The sequence below is a fragment of the Oryzias latipes genome, chromosome 4 (genome assembly GCF_002234675.1).
Source record: "Oryzias latipes chromosome 4, ASM223467v1".
Taxonomy (NCBI): Eukaryota; Metazoa; Chordata; class Actinopteri; order Beloniformes; family Adrianichthyidae; genus Oryzias; species Oryzias latipes.
The window spans coordinates 6,491,119-6,511,709 of record NC_019862.2 but is presented as its reverse complement, the minus strand read 5'-3'; the positions used below and the strand labels follow the sequence as shown (position 1 = coordinate 6,511,709).

Here is a 20,591-nt window from a genome sequence, read left to right as displayed (position 1 = left end):
AAAACGTAACTAACAACTAGAGTGTGGTGTAAGGACTCTGTAAGACAGCATTACCCGTATGTCAAAAGTGCGTGTAACTTGCATTAGCCCTAAAAATAAACTTCACGGTAAACTTACCACACGCACAACAATGGTGCGTTCCACTTTCATGAGGTGGTCCCAAAAGCCTCAAAGGAACTTGTGTCTATGACCCTCCACGGGGCTGAACAACCCAAAACCCCTGCAGTATCCACATGGGTCCAACCTCATCCATGCGCATGTGGCTAATGCTTTTTTACTACCTTTGCTTTCAAGACCATTAACTTACACGTCTGTCTGAAAAGAGGTTTTTCCCAGCAGGGCAGTGTTTTTATTTTATGCCAAATTCAGTAAAATCGTGGTGGACATGAGACTCCTTTTCTGCTACTTATTGTTCCTCAAACGTGTTTTTGGGATGAGAGCTCATTTCAGTGGATGGAAGGCTTACACTCATCCTCTGCCATGCAGACGCTCTCGAAAAGCATTGACCTTCTCTGAGAATATCACCATTGAGAAACACATCAGAGGTCTTTTTCTAGCCCTGATACCCAGACCGTTTTGCCTTGGTCACGGCTGACCTAACTCAGCCTCCCGCCGCGCCCTCCCCATTCCCAGAAGCTCACTAAATATGTACAGAGGCACGGATCTCAGTCTACTTTTAGAGCCCTATTTCTGAAAGATTTAACACATAATGGGAGAAGCCAGTGTCTGTTCCTCTGTCAGCTGCACATACGCAGCATACCCTCCAGGGCTTGCTCCTTCTCAGCACACAGAAACATTTTTGGCATATTTCCCTTCAGTCGAGCCTATATCATGCTTTTCTTAAGACAAACGACATTCAGATAGGAGCGGGAACAGGCAGAACTTTCAAGGATGAACCTCTAATGTTTGGTCGCTGCTGTCAGAGGTGACGTTTCAGTTCTTGATTTTAGACCATAGCTGGATCTGATGGACTCTGTGTTCTCTATGGTGATGACGACCGACAAGCAAGTCCATAGATGACCTAAGTCAGTCCTGGAAGGAAGAAATGTATCGACCAGCTGCCAGGGTGAGACTGGAGACAGAAATATCCTCAGAGACAGCCCAGGATGGCCCAGATTATCCTGGAATTAGCAAATGTTGTTAACTACTAAATATATTTTGCTGAGACTCAGTTGAACACAAGCTGGTCTCCTCAAGATCCCGCTCCTTCACAGCTGAACATGCCGCTCATGGTTGGCCTCTGTTTGGACCAGATATTTGTGCTGGTTTCTGTTTCCTTGTCTCATATAAGCTGATCTTCAGGAATGCATACAAATATCGAAAAATCCTGCAAATGATTCTGTAATTACGGAGTCAAGCTTGTCCATATTTCTCATCCTTTCTTTTTTTTTTACACGTTTATCATTTTTGAGATCAGAGTCTTACATTGAATTAGGATCAACGTTAGATCACGTCTTTGTTTTTTACACATAAACTGAGCCTTTTGTGTTAAATCTCCAGCAGGAAGGGGAAAAACCAGAGAGGTTTGGGTTCAATCAGTAAGGATGCAAATCAACCATACGGGTTCAAGCTGTGCAATATGCGTATCGCAAAAGACGGCAAAAATCGCAATAAATGGTCATCTTAAATATGCTAAAACAATCTTATGGCAGCTTGAAGTATTTAACGAAACAAACAACTCCTTAACATCATTGACCAATCGCATGGAGCCCTTTTATGTTTGATGTTCGTCTCCTATGTAGATGTGGGTCATTTGGAATGTCATTTTTAAACTTTTGCAGTGAAATGGAAATGATGATTTTGGTTGTTTTGCCATATGATCATATACCGCAAGTTATATCGTCATCGCAATATTAATCACTAGTATCGCATATCGCAAGTTTTCCTCATATCGTGCAGCCCTAGTGGAAATGAATCAGTAACTCAGTGGAAAGGTTCAAATTCCTCAGGGTCTTCTTGTCTTGTTGGGGTTGAACACATCTGAAGGTAGAAAGGCAGATTTTGGCGGCATTGTCTGGGATTTTCTTACTGAAGAAGATCTAAACAAATGACTTGGCTGCAGAGATTGGTTTGCTATCCTGGAGAATCTCTGAGTATAGTCTTTACTCTGTCTGGCCTTACTTCACTTCTTGGGTCCAGACTAGGGGTGTAACGTACGTATTGAACGTATCGATAATTTGTGGCTTCTGATAAAGATTCATTGTCGATATTGGATCATTTTAAACGATCCGATTCACTGAGCTAGAATGGATCCAGAACATCTTTATCCAAAACTTCAACCAGTGTGACTCAGAGAGAAATTCCTGCTACTGAACAGTGAAGTTTTCTAGATTCCTTGGATTTCTTCAAGATAATCAAGTGTAAATGAAATATGTGTCCAAACAAACAAGTAAACAAGAATGAATGTTAAATCCATTCATATTTTAGTTCCCTAAAGTTCAGCCCACTGTTGTTTTTCCACATCCAAATGATCCAAAGGGAACATTCTTAGAACATTCTAGCTCACTGGATGGTCACATGACTTTCTAAATTCAGAGTTTTTCCACACATTGGACTGGAATGATGTTTGATCCGTTTTTGCTGACATCACATGTGTGTTGTCTGCTGTGATTGACGTTTATTTCGTTATACTTAAATGCCGTGAAACGTTTCATTTTGAACGAATTTCATAATGATACAGGTCGATTTGATTACCAACTTGCCTCGGACAGAAAGCTCTGGTTGGATCATAGAATCACAGTCTTCGTAACGAGATGCTTGTTGGTAGTTGCTTCATCCACCAAAAAAATCAAAAGAAAAAGAACCAAAAATCTCCTTTGTGGTCTGTGCTGGTTGCAGTGTGATCGGTTTTGCTGGAGTAAGGGTGGTTGAGGTGGGAGGTACTTTCGGGAATTGCACCCCAAGACTTGAACTAAAGTCACCTGATCAGCAACTGGAGTCCCCTGAACCAAGGCTGAAGTTGTTGTTGATGGAGAACAGGCTTTTCCAAAGATCTGCAGCTCAGTCAGACGCATCTGAAGTGGAGAAATGTCATAAAATGGATCAACGGTTTCAGTCCTGTTCCCCAGTTATTGATTGATTGATTGATTTATATGGCACTTTCAAATGGCCGCAGTCAAACAAGGCACCGTACAGTTAAAGTCCAAAAACATTTAAAACAATAACCAGAAGATCTAAACTATTACAGATAAAGATAAAAATACAAATATGTGCCATAAAAGCAAAAAACACCAGATGAAGGCAGAGAAAACAGTAAGACACCAGCAGAACAGAGTCTCATGCTGTGTCAAAAGCCTGGATATAAATATGGGTTTTGAGAAGATTTTTAAAAACAGACAGTGAGGATACCCGCCGACAGCTCAGCGGTAATTATGAGGAGATTAAGGGTCAAATTTGTTCCTTTTTAGCCAGTTACCTGTGTAAAGACATGGTCATGGTCAGGATCACTGCTTGTCCGTGGAGGGAAACCTCCTGGACGTTTTCTCATCAAACTGAAATGGGAAGCAGAGATTGGGCTGACCAACACGTCATCCTGATTCCCACCCAAGATTCTGTTTGCACCAGAAGCAGAAACTGGCTGTTTTTGATGAATTCATGGTTTTCACGTCTGTCTACAAACATTTATCTGTAAATGAGTGTGATTTCTGCATACATGAACTGTGTTTTGTGAGTGTAACTTTGAGGATCAGCTGATCTCCAGTTTTCCACTGTTCCATTCCAGAGTTTTTCACCGAAGCAAACATCCACACAGATAAAGATGTAGCATTGTGGGTAAATTAATGTGAGTGCAAAAGGGGTTAAAAAATGAAGTGCTCGGTAAATTTGATTTGATGTGGATGGTCATAAAGATCAATTCTATTTGATTTGTTGATTTCATCATAGTGTTTAAGGAATTTCCCTGTTCCTGTTTCAAAAAAAAAAGAAAAAACTCTTCTTTATAGAAGCAGAGACAATCCAACTTTTTAAAACTTTTAGCAACAACGAAAAGAGGGAAGAAGAACACGGAGCTAGAAACATCGAAAAAACATCTGAAGTCTAATCTCAAATGCATCATATCAATACCAACTGTCAAATTTCAAGCACAGAGGTGGTGGGTTCATGATTTGCAAGGGAACGCTAACAAAGTCTGTACTCTTCTCTAAATTTCATTTGAACTTTTACTTAAAATAGAAGCACGGAACGTTTCAAACCTAAGAACAAAACCGATGGCAATTTTTATTACATCTCAAAACACAAATGGGCAACATATCAGAGACTCAAAGTCTAAACGAAAGCTCTCCCGTCTGAGAGTCTCTGCACATTCCTGCAGGAAGTGATGTTCTGCACACATTAAAACAAGCCTGGGAACATGTCTGCAGTCCAAATGAGTCATTAGAAACCGTGTGTTCACAGCTGAGGACAAACTCGCCTTCAGTTATGGAAATGGTTCTGACAGAAAAATTCTGTACAGAACTACGCTTTAGTCTAAAGCAGGGGTCGGGAACCTTTTTGGCCGAGAGAGCCATGAACACCACATATTTTTAAATGTAATTTTGTGAGAGCCAAACAATATTGTAGCATCCCTTTCCCACACTGAGGCACGGAGACCTAATCTCTTTTAAGGTTCTTTATTCTGGTTACTGCAAACTGTAACCAACGCTGTACAACTTATTCAGCAACTCCTAAATCTCTCCCGCCGAGAGCACTCCCCCCAAATTTTTATTCCCCCGCTCCCGCTCCAGCCCTCCTATTTCCCTTATTCAGCCCATAGCTGAACCCCATTGGTCCAAACTACCCAACGACAGGCTGAGCGACAGAACTGAGGGCCAATCAGCATCTCTGCTTGATGCGTTTAATGAACTCCAGAATGTGACCCAATAACAGCCACCCAGTCCAACTCAGTCCAGTACAAAATGTTTAAAACTAAAAATTCAAGTGAATGTGTGCATTTGATGTAATTTCAACACTTTTAAAGTACAACAAGTCTGCAGATTCTTTTTAATAACATTGTTATGCTGTTGCTAATAATTGATTAGTATTTCTTACCATTAATGTGACTTCTGGTGCTGCATGGTGGTTTTGCTGATGGTCTAGTCTGGTTGATACATGGTGAGTTTTAGCTTCATGCGGGCGTTGAGACTTCCATCAGTCAAACGTGATCGTAGGTTGGTCTGAATGTTCTTTAGATGTGAGAAAGACTGCTCACATCCAGACGTGGAGCCAAACATTGTCAGTACACACACTCACAGTGTGTGACGAGCAGCGTGTTTTAAGTTTTGACAATCCGTGCGTGATTCACCTTGCTGCCTGTGCCCACTACCCCCCCCCCCCTTTCTTCCTCACACATCCCGCGCACAGCTGCAGGACGGCAATTCACAGGTTTCAGGCTATTACAAAATCTGTGATAGAACAGATTATAGTGAACTGATAGTGGCGCAGATTTTTTTTCTCAAATCACCGCTACTACTACGCCCCTTTGGCATCGCATCACTCCCAAGAAGGACTGGTCTAGTGGAAAAAATATTTTATAATTAAAGATTTGTCTGCGAGCCAGATGTGACCATCAAAAGAGCCATATATGGCTGGCTGGCCATAGGTTCCCGACCCCTGCTCTAGAGTCTCACTCCGATGAAAATGGTGTTCTTGGTGATTTTAACAAGTTCGTGTGGCATTTTTTGATGACAGAGGACATGTGTAAAGTAAATAAAAGTGCCTATATTACACTTTTCTTAAGCCTTTCAGAGTAAACTATATTTATTTAGATGATATTATATTAACTTTGATACACTTAAGAACACATTTTTTATGAAATGAGTTATTTCCAACGTGGAAAGAAGACGACTTGATCTTTGAGGGCCCGCCTTTCACTCCTTGTGGGTGCCGCCCATTTCATGGCGTCATCCTACTGTAGAGTCGGCGTTGGCAGCGTGTCTGCGTTTCGTCCATGAAAACAAACATCTAAACTTTTCCAAAGATGGATGTGCAGATTATGCATAGAAAAGGAAAGTGTTTAGCCGATCACTGCTAACTCCACAGAGAAAGTGGGTGTGTGTATGTTAGCCTGGGGCGGGGCTGGCAGCACAGAGTCTTCCTGGAAGGGGCTGTTCCTCACATTATGACGTCACAATGTGATGACCCACTTGTTTTAGTGGATTAGGAGGGGCTGGTGCTCGGAGCGCAGGTTTTTAGAGGAATGCTCAGAAATGTGTGAACGGATCAAAATACCGCTCTGGTGGTGTTTTTTGTGAGGAATTAACATTATAATACATTTTACATGATATAGACCCTTTAAGATTAAAATTGCATTTCCAAGCCTTTCTTGATTCAAATTGTTGTAAATCAGGTGAAGACGAAGTAATGCTGTTAGAAAAAGACCTGATTTGTGGCATAGAAATTCAACCGGAGGGGCCACAAGCTCTTTGCTACGCTCTGCAACGGGGAGAGAAAGGGTTAATTTCTAATGAATTCCTGCTGCTCTGCAGAAACTATGTCATAGAAAATGACGCAGGTTGTTTGACTTCGGCTAAAAACAGTATAGTCATAATTGAAAGACAACTGGGAACGCTTTACAATAGATCAAAAGATGATCAGAGTGGGACTTTAATTGTATCAAATCTGTGCTAAGCACTTGGATTATATATTGGCTGGTCTGGCGATAGGACATGTGTCACAGTATGCTTGACGAAATGACAATCTATCACAAATTTTTAAAAGAGTAGAACTGAAGAACTTTTATCTGAATACCTGCCCCCCTACTCAGCACTAGAGACATTGGTTTGTCACTTGTAGCAAGAGTAAAATCTGGCTTTTTAGTGACTTCTGTTGTTTGCTGTGGGGTTCCAGTCAAACCTCAGCTCAGCTTTAGTGCGGTCAGATTTGTAAGGGGAGTCTGGCGATGGGCAGGTGTCGGGCCGCTGTGCAGATCTTTCCAGGTTCAGGTGGATCTCTCAGGAGGACCAAAGAGTTCATTTCTAGCAGCAACAACTCGACATTTTTGGGGCATAAAGCCTCCAGATGTTTGCTGCTCTTCTGTGGGAGCCTGCTGTGGAAAAACAGGCTGCTGCTGTCACAAGACCCACAAACAGAAACAAATCAAACATTCAGATGCAGAGATTCAGATCTGGGAGAGGATGTGTCGTGTCACACACACACGCGCGCACACCCCCATCTGGGTCAAAGAGCGGTTCAGGATTATCCTCCCTCTGACGTCGTGCAGCTTCCCATCCCTTTGCTGGAGCTTTCTTCATACCAACAATAATAAAAGATGTCAGTAGAGGTGTTGGGGAGGTTTGCTTTGAGGACTTGTGTAACCAGAAGCTTCCATCCTGCCTGTCTCATGGTTTCTGAACATGTTGGTTGTTTGTGCAGACAAACAAGCTCAGAATGACGGGCTGGTCTGATGATGTCAGAAACTGCTGATCTACTGGGATTTTCACCCACAACCATCTCTAGGGTTTACAGAGGATTGTCTGAAAAGAGGAAATATTCAGTGAGCTGCAGTTCTGAGGGGGGAAATGTCTTGTTGATGCCAGAGGTCAGAGGAGAACAGCCAGACTGATTCCAGCTGATAGAAAGGCAACAGGAACTCAAGATTGGAAAAACATTGTCTGTTCTGATGAGTCTCCATTTCTGCTGCTATATTCAGATGGTCAGGTCAGAATTTGGTGTCAACAACACGAAGCCATGGATCCATCCTGCATTGTACCAACGGTTCAGGCTGGTGGTGGTGGTGTAATGGTGTGGGGAATATTTTCTTGGCACACTTTAAGCCTCCTTTAGTACCAGTTAAGCATGGTTGCAATGCCACATCCTACCTGAGTATTTTTGCTGTCCATGTCCATCCATTTCTGACCACAGTGAACCATCTTCTGATGGCTACTTCCAGCAGGATAAGGCGCTAGGAGTGTGACGATGACCGCATCACCGCACGTTTTTATTTTAAGTTCTGCAAATGGTGCGTGATTGGAACTATAATAAACACATTAGACACATTCATCTTTGCTGATAATTTACTGTGTTCAGACTTCAATGACTTTAATTACCTTCAATTACTTTTCTCCTCCACTCCCTCTTGCGCTGCACGCGCTCCCTCCTCTTACACACATACACGCGTGGTTTCAGCAGCACATACACATCCTCATTCTACAACAGAAGTTTCCGTCTCGCGAGGAAATACAACAAATTTACTGCGTTGTAATTATTAATTTCCATTGTATTAATTTTCATTACAAGCTGCGTGCGTTTTTGAGTACGCGGCCGCCCGCTGGAGGATTTTGTGTGTGTGGGGGGGGGGGGGCAAGAATCCCGACACCACGGCTCCTGCTGCTTCCTCACAGCGGTGATCAAAAATCCCACACTGTCACAGCGCTATAAGGCGCCATGTCCTAAAGCTGGAATCATCTCAGACTGGTTTCTTGATCAATAAGGACCAAACTCTCTGAGGAATGTTTCCAGTACCGTGTTGAATCTATGCCAGTGCCACCAAGGATTAAGGCAGTTCTGACGGCAAAAGGAGGTCCAATCTGGTACCAGCAAGATGTACCTAATAAAGTCTGTCTCCTGGTTCCGCTTCAGGTACATTTATCTAGGATTACCAGCCCATCACTGTTGGGATGGATACTTCCCTGTTAGAAAGTTTATCTATTTGATTTATCCGGATAAATCCCCTAAGATGCTTTTTGCTTTTCTACTTTCTTGCTATTTTTTTGTTTAAAAAAACAAACAAACCTTGAAAGTGTTTATTTCTAAAATTCCAAATATTTTTTCATATCCTTTCTTTAGCACAAATTCTTTTTCAGTTGTACACTTTTGGGGGGAGATCATGCTGTAACTTGTGAAAAAGTAATTTTTTTTGGATGTAAAACACTTGAGTGAAAATGTTTGTAGCTTTTCAACCTGATTGAGATCAGCCATCACCGCCATAAACAAACATCTCAAATCTGTTTGGATGATCTGCTTTACTGCTTCCCTCAGATCTGCTTATGCAGAAGAATGTATTTTAAACCTCCTCCTATCCCATGTCTCCTCAACTTATTCTGGGGATGCCTTTGCCTTTGGAGATCTCAGCTGCTCCTATTTGTTAGGAATCTTTAATGTTGCCATGGTAACTTCACTATAACAGATACTAAAGGCCAGAATTACCCGCAGCAGCAGCAGCTGCTGGGAGCTGCCGGAGGTCCCGTTTGGGAAGCGGTAAAGAATTTACATTTGTTTGGAGGATTCTTTGGGAGCAGATGCCTCATAAAACTTTCACGCAGCTGAAGATAAGAATCCTTTTGGGTAAATTTATGAAAGCGTGGATCATGAAGGTCATTTCTCAACAATTGGCAGATGCTGACGCCGATCAGAAACATTAATGGAATGAACTCCTCCTATCTTTGCTGGTCAGAGTTCTTTTAAACCGCCTATATCATGCAAAATTCCTTTTTTGAGCTTTATTATAATGTATTATAATGTTAACCCCTGAAAAAACAACAACCCCAAAGCGGCATTCACTCACTTCTGAGCATTCCTCTAAAAACCTGCTTTCTGAGCACCAACCCCTCCCAATCCACAGAAACAAGTGGGTTTTCACACTGTGATGTCACAAAGTGAGAACAGCCCCTCCCAGGAAGTGTCTGTGCTACCAGCCCCGCCCCCAGGCTAACAGACCCTTCCTTCTTATCTGCACATTATGCAAATCCATCTTTGCAAAAGTTCGGATGTTGTCTGTTTTTGTGGGCGAGACGCAGACACGCTGCAGAGGCTGACTGTAGGTTAATGACATGAAATGGGCGGCACACACATGGAAAGGTGAGACTGTCCAGACTGCTCCTCTGTGAGCTCAGTAGATCCTCTCTCCTGAGGAATGTCGAGTGGGAATCTCACCCCTCTTTGTGTAGGGTCCCACCCAAATGAGGGCGTGCTGGTGGTGCTGATGGCATGGCGGTGTATTGGTTGTAGTCAGTGTCAGTAGTAATCCTGATGTCACTGGGGCCAGTCTCAGCCGGCCGCAGTGTTGCACAGACAACCTTCACTGCTTTAATTTCCTGAGTGTTTACAAAACTGAAACGATTCAGGACTGATGGATCATTCCCTGAAAAGTTCAGAGGATACTGTACTTAAATTCTTACCTTTATTTTTAAAAGTTAGACATCCAACTGACACCCTACATGGAGGCATGTCTTTGGGGGTCAAAGGATTATTGGAGCCTGAAATCAGCATCCCACCATTAAAGGTTTTCTGTTAAAAAACCTCAGAGCAGCTGATGCATCCATCCATCCATCCATCCATCCATCCATCCATCCATCCATCCATCCATGCATCCATCCATCCATCCATCCATCCATCCATCCATCCATCCATCCATCCATCCATCCATGCATCCATCCATCCATCCATCCATCCATCCATCCATCCATCCATCCATCCATCCATCTGCCATCCCAGTTACTGTTGGGTGAAGGTGGGCTACACCCTGGACCGGTCTCCAGTCTGTTGCAGAGCAGCTGAAATTCACGAGTCTTTTGTCAGCTTTCACTTTGGTGTTTCATGCTTTGTGGTTAATGTTTTTGTGAATTTTGTTTAAAAAATATTTTATTTTACTTTTATTATTATTATGTATTCCTGGAATGGGATTTTATTGCAGTCTCTAGAGTCCGTGAAGTGAAACAAATTTGTTTTTTGCATGTACAGACGTGTCTGGATGAGATTCAGAAGGAACGTTTTTGTCGCCTGCATAAAAGGCTATAAAGAAGAAGAGAAAGTTCTTCATAGGGATTGTTTGGAGGTCTCACAGTCGGAGTTTGAATGTTTGGACACATTTGTCTTTTTGTGTCTCATCTGTTCCATTTTTCTGTAAATTTGTGGTTTTTATCTGCTCTTTCTGTAAGAATTTTTCAGGGCTTTTTATCCAGTCGTGGAAACAAATAACTTTGGGTTTGTTTGTGTGTTTATAATGTAGAATTATTGTTGTGTAAAAGGTTTTGGATAATTAGTTTTGCTTCTCTTGGTTATAAAATGTGGGGAATAATACGTCAGCCTGGTTATTTAAACTGTTTGCTTTTCCTCCTTAGCTGCTTGCTTGATTGTCAGAATTGTTGGGAATGCTGGAGGTTCAGAGCAAACGGCATCTGGACAGTGGCGTTGATTAAAGTCTGATGTGTTGTTTTTGTGAACGGCTCCAGAATCACCAAACCGCTGACGTTCGCCGACTGTGTTGGCGATGAACTGCCTCTGGGATGGGAGGAGGTTTATGACCAGCAGGTGGGCGTGTACTACATCGACCACATCAACAGTGAGACATTTCCTTAAGTTCTTCAAATATGAGTTTTCTTAAACAATGATGAATCCAGTTTGGTTCCGGTAGTTTGTTGACAGTTTGTCTCCGTTTTGCTGCGTTGTGCGATCGTTTGCTGATCATTTCAGAGACGACCCAGATCGAAAACCCGCGGACTCAATGGCGGCAGGAGCAGGAGCGCATGCTGAAGGAGTACCTGGTGGTGGCCCAAGAGGCCCTCAAAGCCAAGAAGGAGATGTACTTGGTGAAGCAGCAGCGCCTGGAGCTGGCCAAGCAGGAAATGCTGCTCTTCAGTGAGCTCTCCGAGGACAACCACTCAGTCAGCAGCAGTAAGCCCACTCACCAATTCAAATGTTCAAACACCTCCACCCACCTCCCCCCCAGCTGTCACTCAAAGTATCCGGGGGCATCTGCAGGCCGCACCCCCCCCCAAATGACTACCAGTTCTAAGTCAGCGCCTCTTTCATGTGTTCCAGCTCTGTCCGGCTCATCCTCCAACTCGAAATACGACCCTGGCCAAATCAAAGCAGAGATCGCCTGCAGACGCGAGCGGGTAAGTCATCGCCGGCCGGGAACAATGAGGGGCCCGTCCGGGCTGAGAGGGGCGCAGGTTCCGACAGGATACTGTGGCTTTGAGCTGGTGTGCCCCAAGGGGGACGAAGATGAGATCATCATCAAAGGACAGGTCCACCGCTTACAGCGGCTCAGATCAGTCGCAGCAGCGATGGCGCCGTCAAACCCACAACTCAGCTGAAAGATGACAGTTCAGAAGGAAAGAAATATGAAATATTCCATCCTATCAGCACCGTAACACGTAAAAGTAAGTCGGTCAGTAAAGCAAATGTTCCAGCTGATGTTCTACCATTTGAAAGGTGAGAACGGACGCCTTCCTCAACAATTAAAAGTTTTGAAAGATGAACTGAAAATACCCAAAGTTACACAAACTGTGTCGCCTGTCTGGATAGTTATAAAAATATTGAAATTTTATTCAATCAATTCTGAAATATGTATTTTTAAGGGATTATGACCCAAAAATCGTAACATTTAGAAACGACACTGCAATAATTCTAAACTGTTGATGTAAAGAAGTCAGTTTCTGCAGCTGCTGCAGCTGTTTGTTTTTTTTCTTCATTTTTGTCTGCAAAAACTGTAACATATCCCATAATGCATCTCGACCAATCACCGTGGCCCTGTAAATGTGATGCGTTCAAAGACAATAGGACAAATGATAGGCTACGCAGCCTTATAGCCTTCTGAATTATCTGAATCTTTCTTCTCTTTTGAAGAGTCCATAGTAAAGTCGTTCAAAATTAATTTGAAGTGTCTGTAAATTGCTAAGTCATGCCTTAAATATTTAAACTTTTTACCTCTCCCACATTTTAGCAATTTACTCAAAACAAAGTTTTTGGAGAATTTTTTTTACTTTAAAGTCCCACTTCGATCATCTTTTGATCTTTTGTAAAAGTATTCCCAATGGTATTTTAATTATGATTATGCTGTTTTTAGCCAAAATGTACAAAAATCTGTCATTTTTTAGGACATGGTTTCTGCAGAGCAGCAGGAGTTCATTAGAAATTCACCTCTGAGTTGTGGGCGGGACTGTTGGCACAGAGTAAGCCTGCTTCATTTCCTGTCATCTATCTGTTCCGATGTTCTCCCACTAGCTTACAGCCCCTCACACCCCCAATTTAACATCACTGGTTCCACAAAAATGGTGAGGATTATTCCAGCTCAGACGGGGAAAACAAAGACGTGCATTGATTTAGTCGTCCGCAAGTGGATGCATCAGAATGGAGCAGAGCAGTGAGCTTATGACCCGCCCAGCGTTTTCTACATCACAAATACAGTTTTCAAAGTTTTTTTTAAAATCTGCTACTGAACAATGATTTAAATAAATAAATAATTAGAAATGCAAGTGTAAGCTTAATTTTCTTTAAATATGTCCTCTATCATTAGAAAAATGCCACAAGAACATGTTAGAAACACTATTTTCATTGGAGTGGGTCTTTATAGTCGTTTTTTTCTGTCTTAGTTGTGGAAAATTACCTTAAAAACAAACAAAAAAACAAAATCCTATTAAAGTTAAAGATCAAAAACTAAAACAAGGAATAGGTAAAAACACACATTTACTCGTAAACATTAAAAAATACACTAAATTTTAAGAAGTTTGTTTTCCTTGTAAAGATAGAAATTTTCTCTGAATATTTATCCTAAAAAAACCTAAAGACTATCTTAAGTAAGCATTTCCTGTTTGGTCTCTTTTGTTTAGTTGTGAGTTTAGATGTCGGTGCTGAAGGCGTGTGTGTGCATCCATCCATCCGCCCCCTGCGTTACACACTGATGCTCCGTGGTCACTTCTGCCCCACACAGCAGGCCGCGCTGCCATTTGACTCCCTTGAGTTCTAATTCCAAGCTGATCCATAATGAGCAGATGTGTGCTGAACAAACAGCTGTGAATGGTCCTGACTCAGCAGTTTAGCGCTGCGGCGGCGGCCGTGAGAGAAGGCTACTGTGCAGCGTACTAACCCGGCGCTCGCTTGTGTCCGCAGCTCTTCAGACTGAAGCAGGAGCTGGCCCAGGTGAAGCAGGAGCTGCAGTATAAGGAAATGGGAGTAGAGACCCTGCAGGAGTGAGTGTTTGTCCGCGCTCCGCCCTTCCCCCCGTAGCCACCCTTCTCCTTCCTCCCGCACTGGGCCCTGCTGCTCCCCACCCAGCGGCCTCTTCCTCCTCTTTTATTCCCTCCGTGTTTCATGTTCCACTGTCTCTGCTCCACTCCTCCACCCGCCGCTGCTCATTTTCACGAAAACCCTTTTCAGGTTTTACAGCTGCAGAGAACCTTCTCCGTTTTATTCCGAGGATTTTGGTTTTGCTCAGACGCACGGCATCATTTCTGAGCTTGTCCACATTTCATGTTGGAAATAGAAGCCCCGCCTCTGCCAGGGCAAAAGAAAAAGAAAAAAGGGGCTTTGAGAAAAAGTCAAATGTAGGGAGTTTTTTGATGGAAAAGCGGACTCCACCTCAGGAAGAGGATGCACCAGTAGAGAGCAGGGAGCCAAGGCTCAGCCTGCAGAGGAAGTTATTCCACGGAGGAAGGGGGAGGTGTGGACTCCAAAGCAGTTTCAAAAACACAGAAATATCTGGCAGCAAATTCCTCCACACTTCCTGCGTCCCGGCAGAGAGTCCCTTATCTCTCCGATAAAACACAACTCGAGTGATTCCCAGAATAGCCAGGAGAATACACAGCTTGCAGAAAACATGGGTGCATCCACCTCTTGAGGGGTCGGCGTGTGCGTACGTGCCCCTTTCTGCGCGTGAGTCGCTGGTTGTTCGTCAGAGCTGGTTTTTGGGATCAGGAGAAAGGCTCCAGGCTGTTGTGATCCAGCCAATCTGAGATGTGGTCAGCAGTAAAGCTAACTGCTGCCAGCATGATGTCACATCAGATTAGGAAAAGTGTTTTTGCACACCCACACATCTCTGCGTTATGATCAGCAAAGTCATGGTTGATCCGCCTCCACGAGTCTGAACTCTAAGGAGCTTGAACGCCGTCCTGTCCCTCAATGTCAGGTGTCAGACGCAGGGACTGATCTTACATTTAAAGTCCCATGGGTTGTCATATACATAGGTGTAAGAAATTTGTTCACCGGATTTGACCCCGCCCCCTGGGGGAATAGTGAACTGCGGACCATAGACTGTATATGAGAACTGGACCGAGTGAGTGTGACATCACTAGTAGAAAATTACTTATTTTTACAACCAATTAGGTCAATTCTGTCACCATTTTTTACCAAACTGGACGCCACCATGTTTGAACCAGAAATTGTCAGTAAGCAGCGATTGGTCCAAGTCAGTCTGAGTCAAAGTTTCTATGACAAAGACTTCCACCAATCAGAAGTGAGCTTGTTGGAAGGCCACACCCCTTCCGTTTAAAACGGGCTACAAACTATCTGCCAATCAAATGTTTTGAACGCTCAACGTGAGACTACATAGTTCTATCGAGACATCTGATTACTTTATAACTTGAATAACTTGCACTGCAGAAAAACGATAATTTAAGAAAGCGAGGATAATTAAGAGGATGTTAAAAAATGTATCAGAGCAAGAATGTTTATTCTGACCAATAAAATAAAATGAGTGAGAGCTGTTTGTTGCTCTATAGAAGTCGATAGGATTTTGGCTTCTTGGAACCAGTGGGTACCTCCTGTTGGGAACGCTAGGGGGTGGGCGTCACTCAGTCCCATTCACCGTTACAGTCAGTGTTGCAGATACCGCCCTGTCCAGGTGGTTTAACCACCTAATCCAACCCCTCAATGCTGAATGTCAGGCAGGGAGGCATTGGGTCCCATAGAGTCTTTGGTACGACTCAATAGTTGATTTGAACTCATGACCTTCCAGTTTCAGACTCTACCACAAGGCCGCTGAGTTTGACCACAGATCAAACTCAGACTGTCAGGTTTGTGTTAGGTTCAACTGTTGGTAATAACGTACTGCTAGAACTCTGCCGAGGTGTTCAGTTGATCCACAGCCATCAGCAGAAACATCAACCAAAGGTTCTGCCAACAACAGGTGACCTCCATGTTTTTTTCTACTATGCTTACATCAAGTCTCAGGTCCTGGTGGTGGGGCTGGGTGGGGTGGCGGCAGGGACAAAGCAGGGCTTGTTTTGGAAAAAAAAAAGCAGGGTCGGTGGGGTGGGAGGTGGGGGCGAACAGTACCTGCTGTTGAAGGGGATTGAGGGAAGTGGGCTGCGGTGAGAGGAGAGGCCACATGGCACGAAGGGGGCGCCACGCCAGGTCCTCCACCCTCCACCCCCACCTCCACGCTCCCTGAAGAACTCCCAGTGTGAGTTCTGGGTTTTACGTTTGGTGTTTTGGCTCCACACTGGATGTTTGGGATTCATCAGGTTCAGAAACAGAGACGGGGAATCACGGTGGAAGAAAAAGGAGGTGGGGCCTGCAGCTCATGGTGGCGACTCCCACACTAAAAGCCACGTTGTGATTGAGCACCACCCCAAACACTATTGGAGTATATGTGTCCCATATTTAGTCAGATTGACCTACTTTGTTCTGTTAAATTGTTTTTTTTTTTCAAAGAAATATCTCTTTTTAAGTAATAATTAATAAGTTAGAGATGTTTTTTCTGTACAAAAGTCTGTATGTTTCAGTGAATGTCATCTGTGAAGTCATTGAGTCTTAGATCAAGTTCATTTGACAAGAAAATAGACAAAAATATTAGGAAATACATGAAGGAAGTCTGTTGGAATGTCATTTCAGTAGATTTTATTCTATCCTGGCGTTAAAGAAATGAGATGAAATGATTAATATATCCATCACCATAAATCTAAATGTACTACACGTAGTACATACTGTTCAGTATATACTGAAAGTGAAGCAGGAAACTACAAATGTACTTACTTATACTAATTATGTATTGTAAACTTAAAATGTACCAATTTAGTCTGAAGAGGTATTTAGTTTATATGCTTCCTACACTATACTTGCCATACTTACACTCTGAAATATTTGATAAAATAGACTTCAAGTGTACTAGTTTTGGCTGAGGGAGATTCTCATGCCTGATTTAGTCCGTTAGTTTGCATGTCTTGATGTTTGCTGCTTCCCTCTCAAACTTTGTCTGCAAAAGTCCTGAGTTCCTCTGAAAAAAGTTTCCTCTAGGATCTGTAAAGCTGCTCGACATCGCTCAGTTTCACTTGCTAGTGTCGGACCTCTTTGCTGAGTCAGCGTGTCGATGCTTCCGTGCAGGATTGACAGGAAGATGTCCAGCAGTCAGACCAACTACAAGCTGGACGAGGCTCAGGCCATCTTCACTGAGCTGCGCAGCATCAAGAAGGCCATCAGCAGCGGCGAGAAGGAGAGGCAGGACCTCATCCAGGTCATCACTCCCCTCTGTCTTTTTGATTTTCAGGCCATTTGCGCCTCCAAGTGGCAGATTGCACTTTTGACACTGACCTCTAGTGGCCGATGTGGCTCAGCTGCATCCTTTCGTCAAAGCGTGTTTTTTCCCAGATGTAAATCCACATCCTCAGTGGGAAGTAACTGTTATTAAGTAACCCTTGTTCTATAATTCACACTAAGATTCTTCAGTTGGCGTTTGAGACCACTCTGTCAATCTCACTCTGGCTCTAACTTTGTCTAACTGACCTTCCTCTTTTTTGGTGTTTGACGGAACAGAGCCTGGCTAAGCTGACCATGAACTTCCAGAACAACTTCCTGTCCATCAGCGACTCTGCTGGCGAGGCGGCCAGCGGCTCTGGAGCGGCGGGCAAGCCCTGCAGCCTGCAGCAGTTCTGCGAGACGGGCTGTCAGACCGACATCGTGGGGGAGGTGAGTGGTCCTGACCCCACCACCGCTTCCCCACACTATCAAATATTCTGCTGGAATGCATGTCCAGTATTGTAATCGGACCTACCGGCCCCTCATGTTTGGTTTTTCTTGTGTTCCTGAAGTGCGGCTCCCAAGATTCCTCCCATCTGGTGGACAAAGTCAAACTGAACTGGCAGTATGATGAAGCCAAGAAAAAGTAAGTGTGGAGCTGTTTGTTAGCACTGCTTCACTCGTGGTTGGTTTAGGATACATGGATGAATTATTTCTAACGTCTAACAAAACCAAAAAAAACACAACGGACATTACTGTTTGAAATGAAAGGACTTGATGCTCAAAGTTTTAAGACCAAAGAAGGAGAAAGTCAAGTCACCAAATACAAAAGTACTATTCATTTAATCAATTCAGGTTTGCCTTTCAAAGCCAGTTTTGTTTGAAGAAAATCATTTTCACATAATTAAAGTAAACATTTGAGGAACAATTTAACAAGAAGCTAATTAACAAGACTAGTCTTGTTAAGTTCAAACCTTCTGTAGTCATGTGGCAATCAGTAAATTTGGTTGTATTTGGCACCTAGCAAATGTTAATTTGCACACTGCTGTCATATCTTTATCATTGGAGTGTTTTTCTTCCTCTTCTCTTCTTTTTTTGTTTTTCCTAAACTGGGCATCTGATGCTTCCTTTTTATCTTTTGTCTGTATCCACAACCCTGCGACCTTGAACGGACTGTTCCATCTGTCAAACACCCAGAATCAGGATGAGTGAGAGGATGGAAACAAATTCACTTTGATGCAGATTCATTTTTTGTTTTTTGATTTTTTAAATAATCCAGAAAACCCAATAAAGAATGTTCATTTTACCAATGAAAAACTGTTTGTTTCCCTCGCACGCTCTTCCTGCGTTTTCTAAACAGAGAGCGCATAAATCTTCGTTAGAACGAGTTGACATGATGGTGGGGGCGTCCTAGCACATATTTTTTATTAACTTCACGTGGAAATGGAAAATTTAGTCTAAAAAACCTGTGGAGGAAAATAATATATAAAAAAAATTTTTTTTGGGGTGCCTTTGCAAGATTGCATCCTGAAGACCGCCCACATTGCCCACAGGTGAAAAAAACCACCACTGCCCTTGCTATATCGCGGTTCACCTTTAATGGTCTCGCTAGTTTTTTAAACGTATTTTTACATCACACTGTGTTCTGCATTCTGATTGGCTGTTGAACTTGTCAATCAATCCCCCCTTTGTTGTGTCTTCTGTACAAATTCTGTTCAGCTTAGGATGTAACCTATGATATATAAACACTGTAAAAACTGTAAAAAGTAATTTGTTGCTTTAAAGGCAAATCTAGCCTTAAGTTTTCATTTTAAAATTAAAGATCAGTTAAAGAAGAAGTAACATTTTTTTCATTGAGTCTTTAATAATTTATGGACTCAGCAAAGAAAATGTTCTGTTCTGGTCTGTTCTATGAAAGCTGATCAAAACATAATCAGATGCAGACTGATAGTCACAAGTCTGAACATTTACTGACTTTTTACACCTTTTTCTAATATCTACTGGTTATTTCGGATTATTTAGTGACTAAAAAGTGATTCAATCCCAAAGTTTGAGAACTAATTTGAGAATCTCACACAGCCCCTTTCTGTCCACCCCCCCACCATACTTTGATGTTGTTTTTTTTCAAGGCTTCAAACATGCTTACATTTTAGTGCATGAGACAAATTCAACAGTAATGTGAGAAAATCCCAAAAAATAAATTTTAATTAGGTTGTTTCCTGACCTGATTTCTGCTCTTTTAATGTGGACAATTAAACGAATGTCTTTATTCGAGGATACGTTTTAGTGAGGAGCCATTTATGACAAAATGTCTGAAAGAAAATCCCAAAATGGTCCTTCTGTGATCTTTGTATGAAGGTGTTAAAATAAAAGAATTCATCTATCTGTCCTAAATACAACGCCCCCAAACAGGAGTAACGTCTGACTCTTCCTCCTCCTCTTCCTCAGGGTGCAGAGCATTCAGCACCAACTAGCACAGCTGGACAGTGAGAGCTGGTCAGGACGAGCTGAGGCGGACCGAGATCGGGACTTCCTGCAGCTCGTGCGCGAGAAGGAGGCGCTCCTGCAGGAGCTCATCCTGGTGAGCAAACAGCAGCACGCGCCGGAGACGCTGCAGCAGCTGGAGGAGGAGCGCTGCAGGCTGGAGGAGGAGCTGCAGAGGGCGCACAGCTCCCAGAGCCAGGGGGCCAGTCAGAGGTGAGAGTCCTGCCGGGGCAGGGGAAAACGCTCTGATGTTGACCTTGGAGACGTGGACGCTGATCTGCACCTCCTGACAGGATCCTGCAGCAGGAGAAGAGGAACGCTCTGCTCAGGCAGCTGGAGGAGGCCACGCGCATCACCACTTACCTTCATTCCCAGCTGAAAAGGTGCAGCCACACTCGCCATCCAAGGTTCCTGTCTTTTTTCAAGTACTTCCTTTGATTGACAGATGAAAGCCCAAATCTGTGACTCAGAGATACTGAACGAGCAGACTCCCACCATCACTGTAACTCTGAGCGCTGAAGGGAAGCAGCTTCCGTTATTAGAAGTGGGGATTTTCTTTATTTACAGCACATTTTATAAAGCAAAAGTTATTCCGTATTTCCGCCAGACCCCGCCAGTAAGCAGTGATTGGTCCAAGTCGATCTGAGTCAACATTACCGTGGCAACCCCTGTCACCAGTCAGGAGTGAGCTTGTTAAAAGCGGGCTCAGGTGAATCTGTCAATCAAATGTTCATCGCCAGATCACATGTCGCCGTGGTGCAGAGGTAGGGCGTTAGATCTCCGATCGGGAGATTGCAGGTTTGATTCCTGCCGTGTGTCTAAGTGTCCCCCACCCTGCCTCTGGTGGGTCAGTGTAAGGTGGGTCGAGGAAGGTAGAAAAGCACGATACAAGTATACGGCATTTTTTTTTATTTGATCTGTTTATAACTTGAACTACAGAAAAGATCAGAAAAATGAGA

At 43.2% G+C, this 20,591-nt stretch overlaps 1 protein-coding gene across 2 annotated transcripts in view; it reads left to right on the top strand.

Annotated features, from left to right (window-relative positions):
- The window catches only part of wwc3 (WWC family member 3), a 35,268-nt gene that overhangs the window by 6,694 nt on the left and 7,983 nt on the right, over positions 1-20,591 (top strand). Inside the window, exons 2-10 of one of the 2 annotated variants that reach the window (XM_023954080.1) lie at positions 11,145-11,254; positions 11,386-11,586; positions 11,734-11,810; positions 13,807-13,886; positions 17,017-17,146; positions 17,446-17,598; positions 17,721-17,794; positions 19,597-19,845; positions 19,926-20,039. In XM_023954080.1, the coding sequence (XP_023809848.1) occupies positions 11,145-11,254; positions 11,386-11,586; positions 11,734-11,810; positions 13,807-13,886; positions 17,017-17,146; positions 17,446-17,598; positions 17,721-17,794; positions 19,597-19,845; positions 19,926-20,039 (1,188 nt within the window). The remainder of the gene's footprint in view (positions 1-11,144; positions 11,255-11,385; positions 11,587-11,733; positions 11,811-13,806; positions 13,887-17,016; positions 17,147-17,445; positions 17,599-17,720; positions 17,795-19,596; positions 19,846-19,925; positions 20,040-20,591) is intronic. The other variant, XM_011473820.3, reaches the window with a different exon arrangement.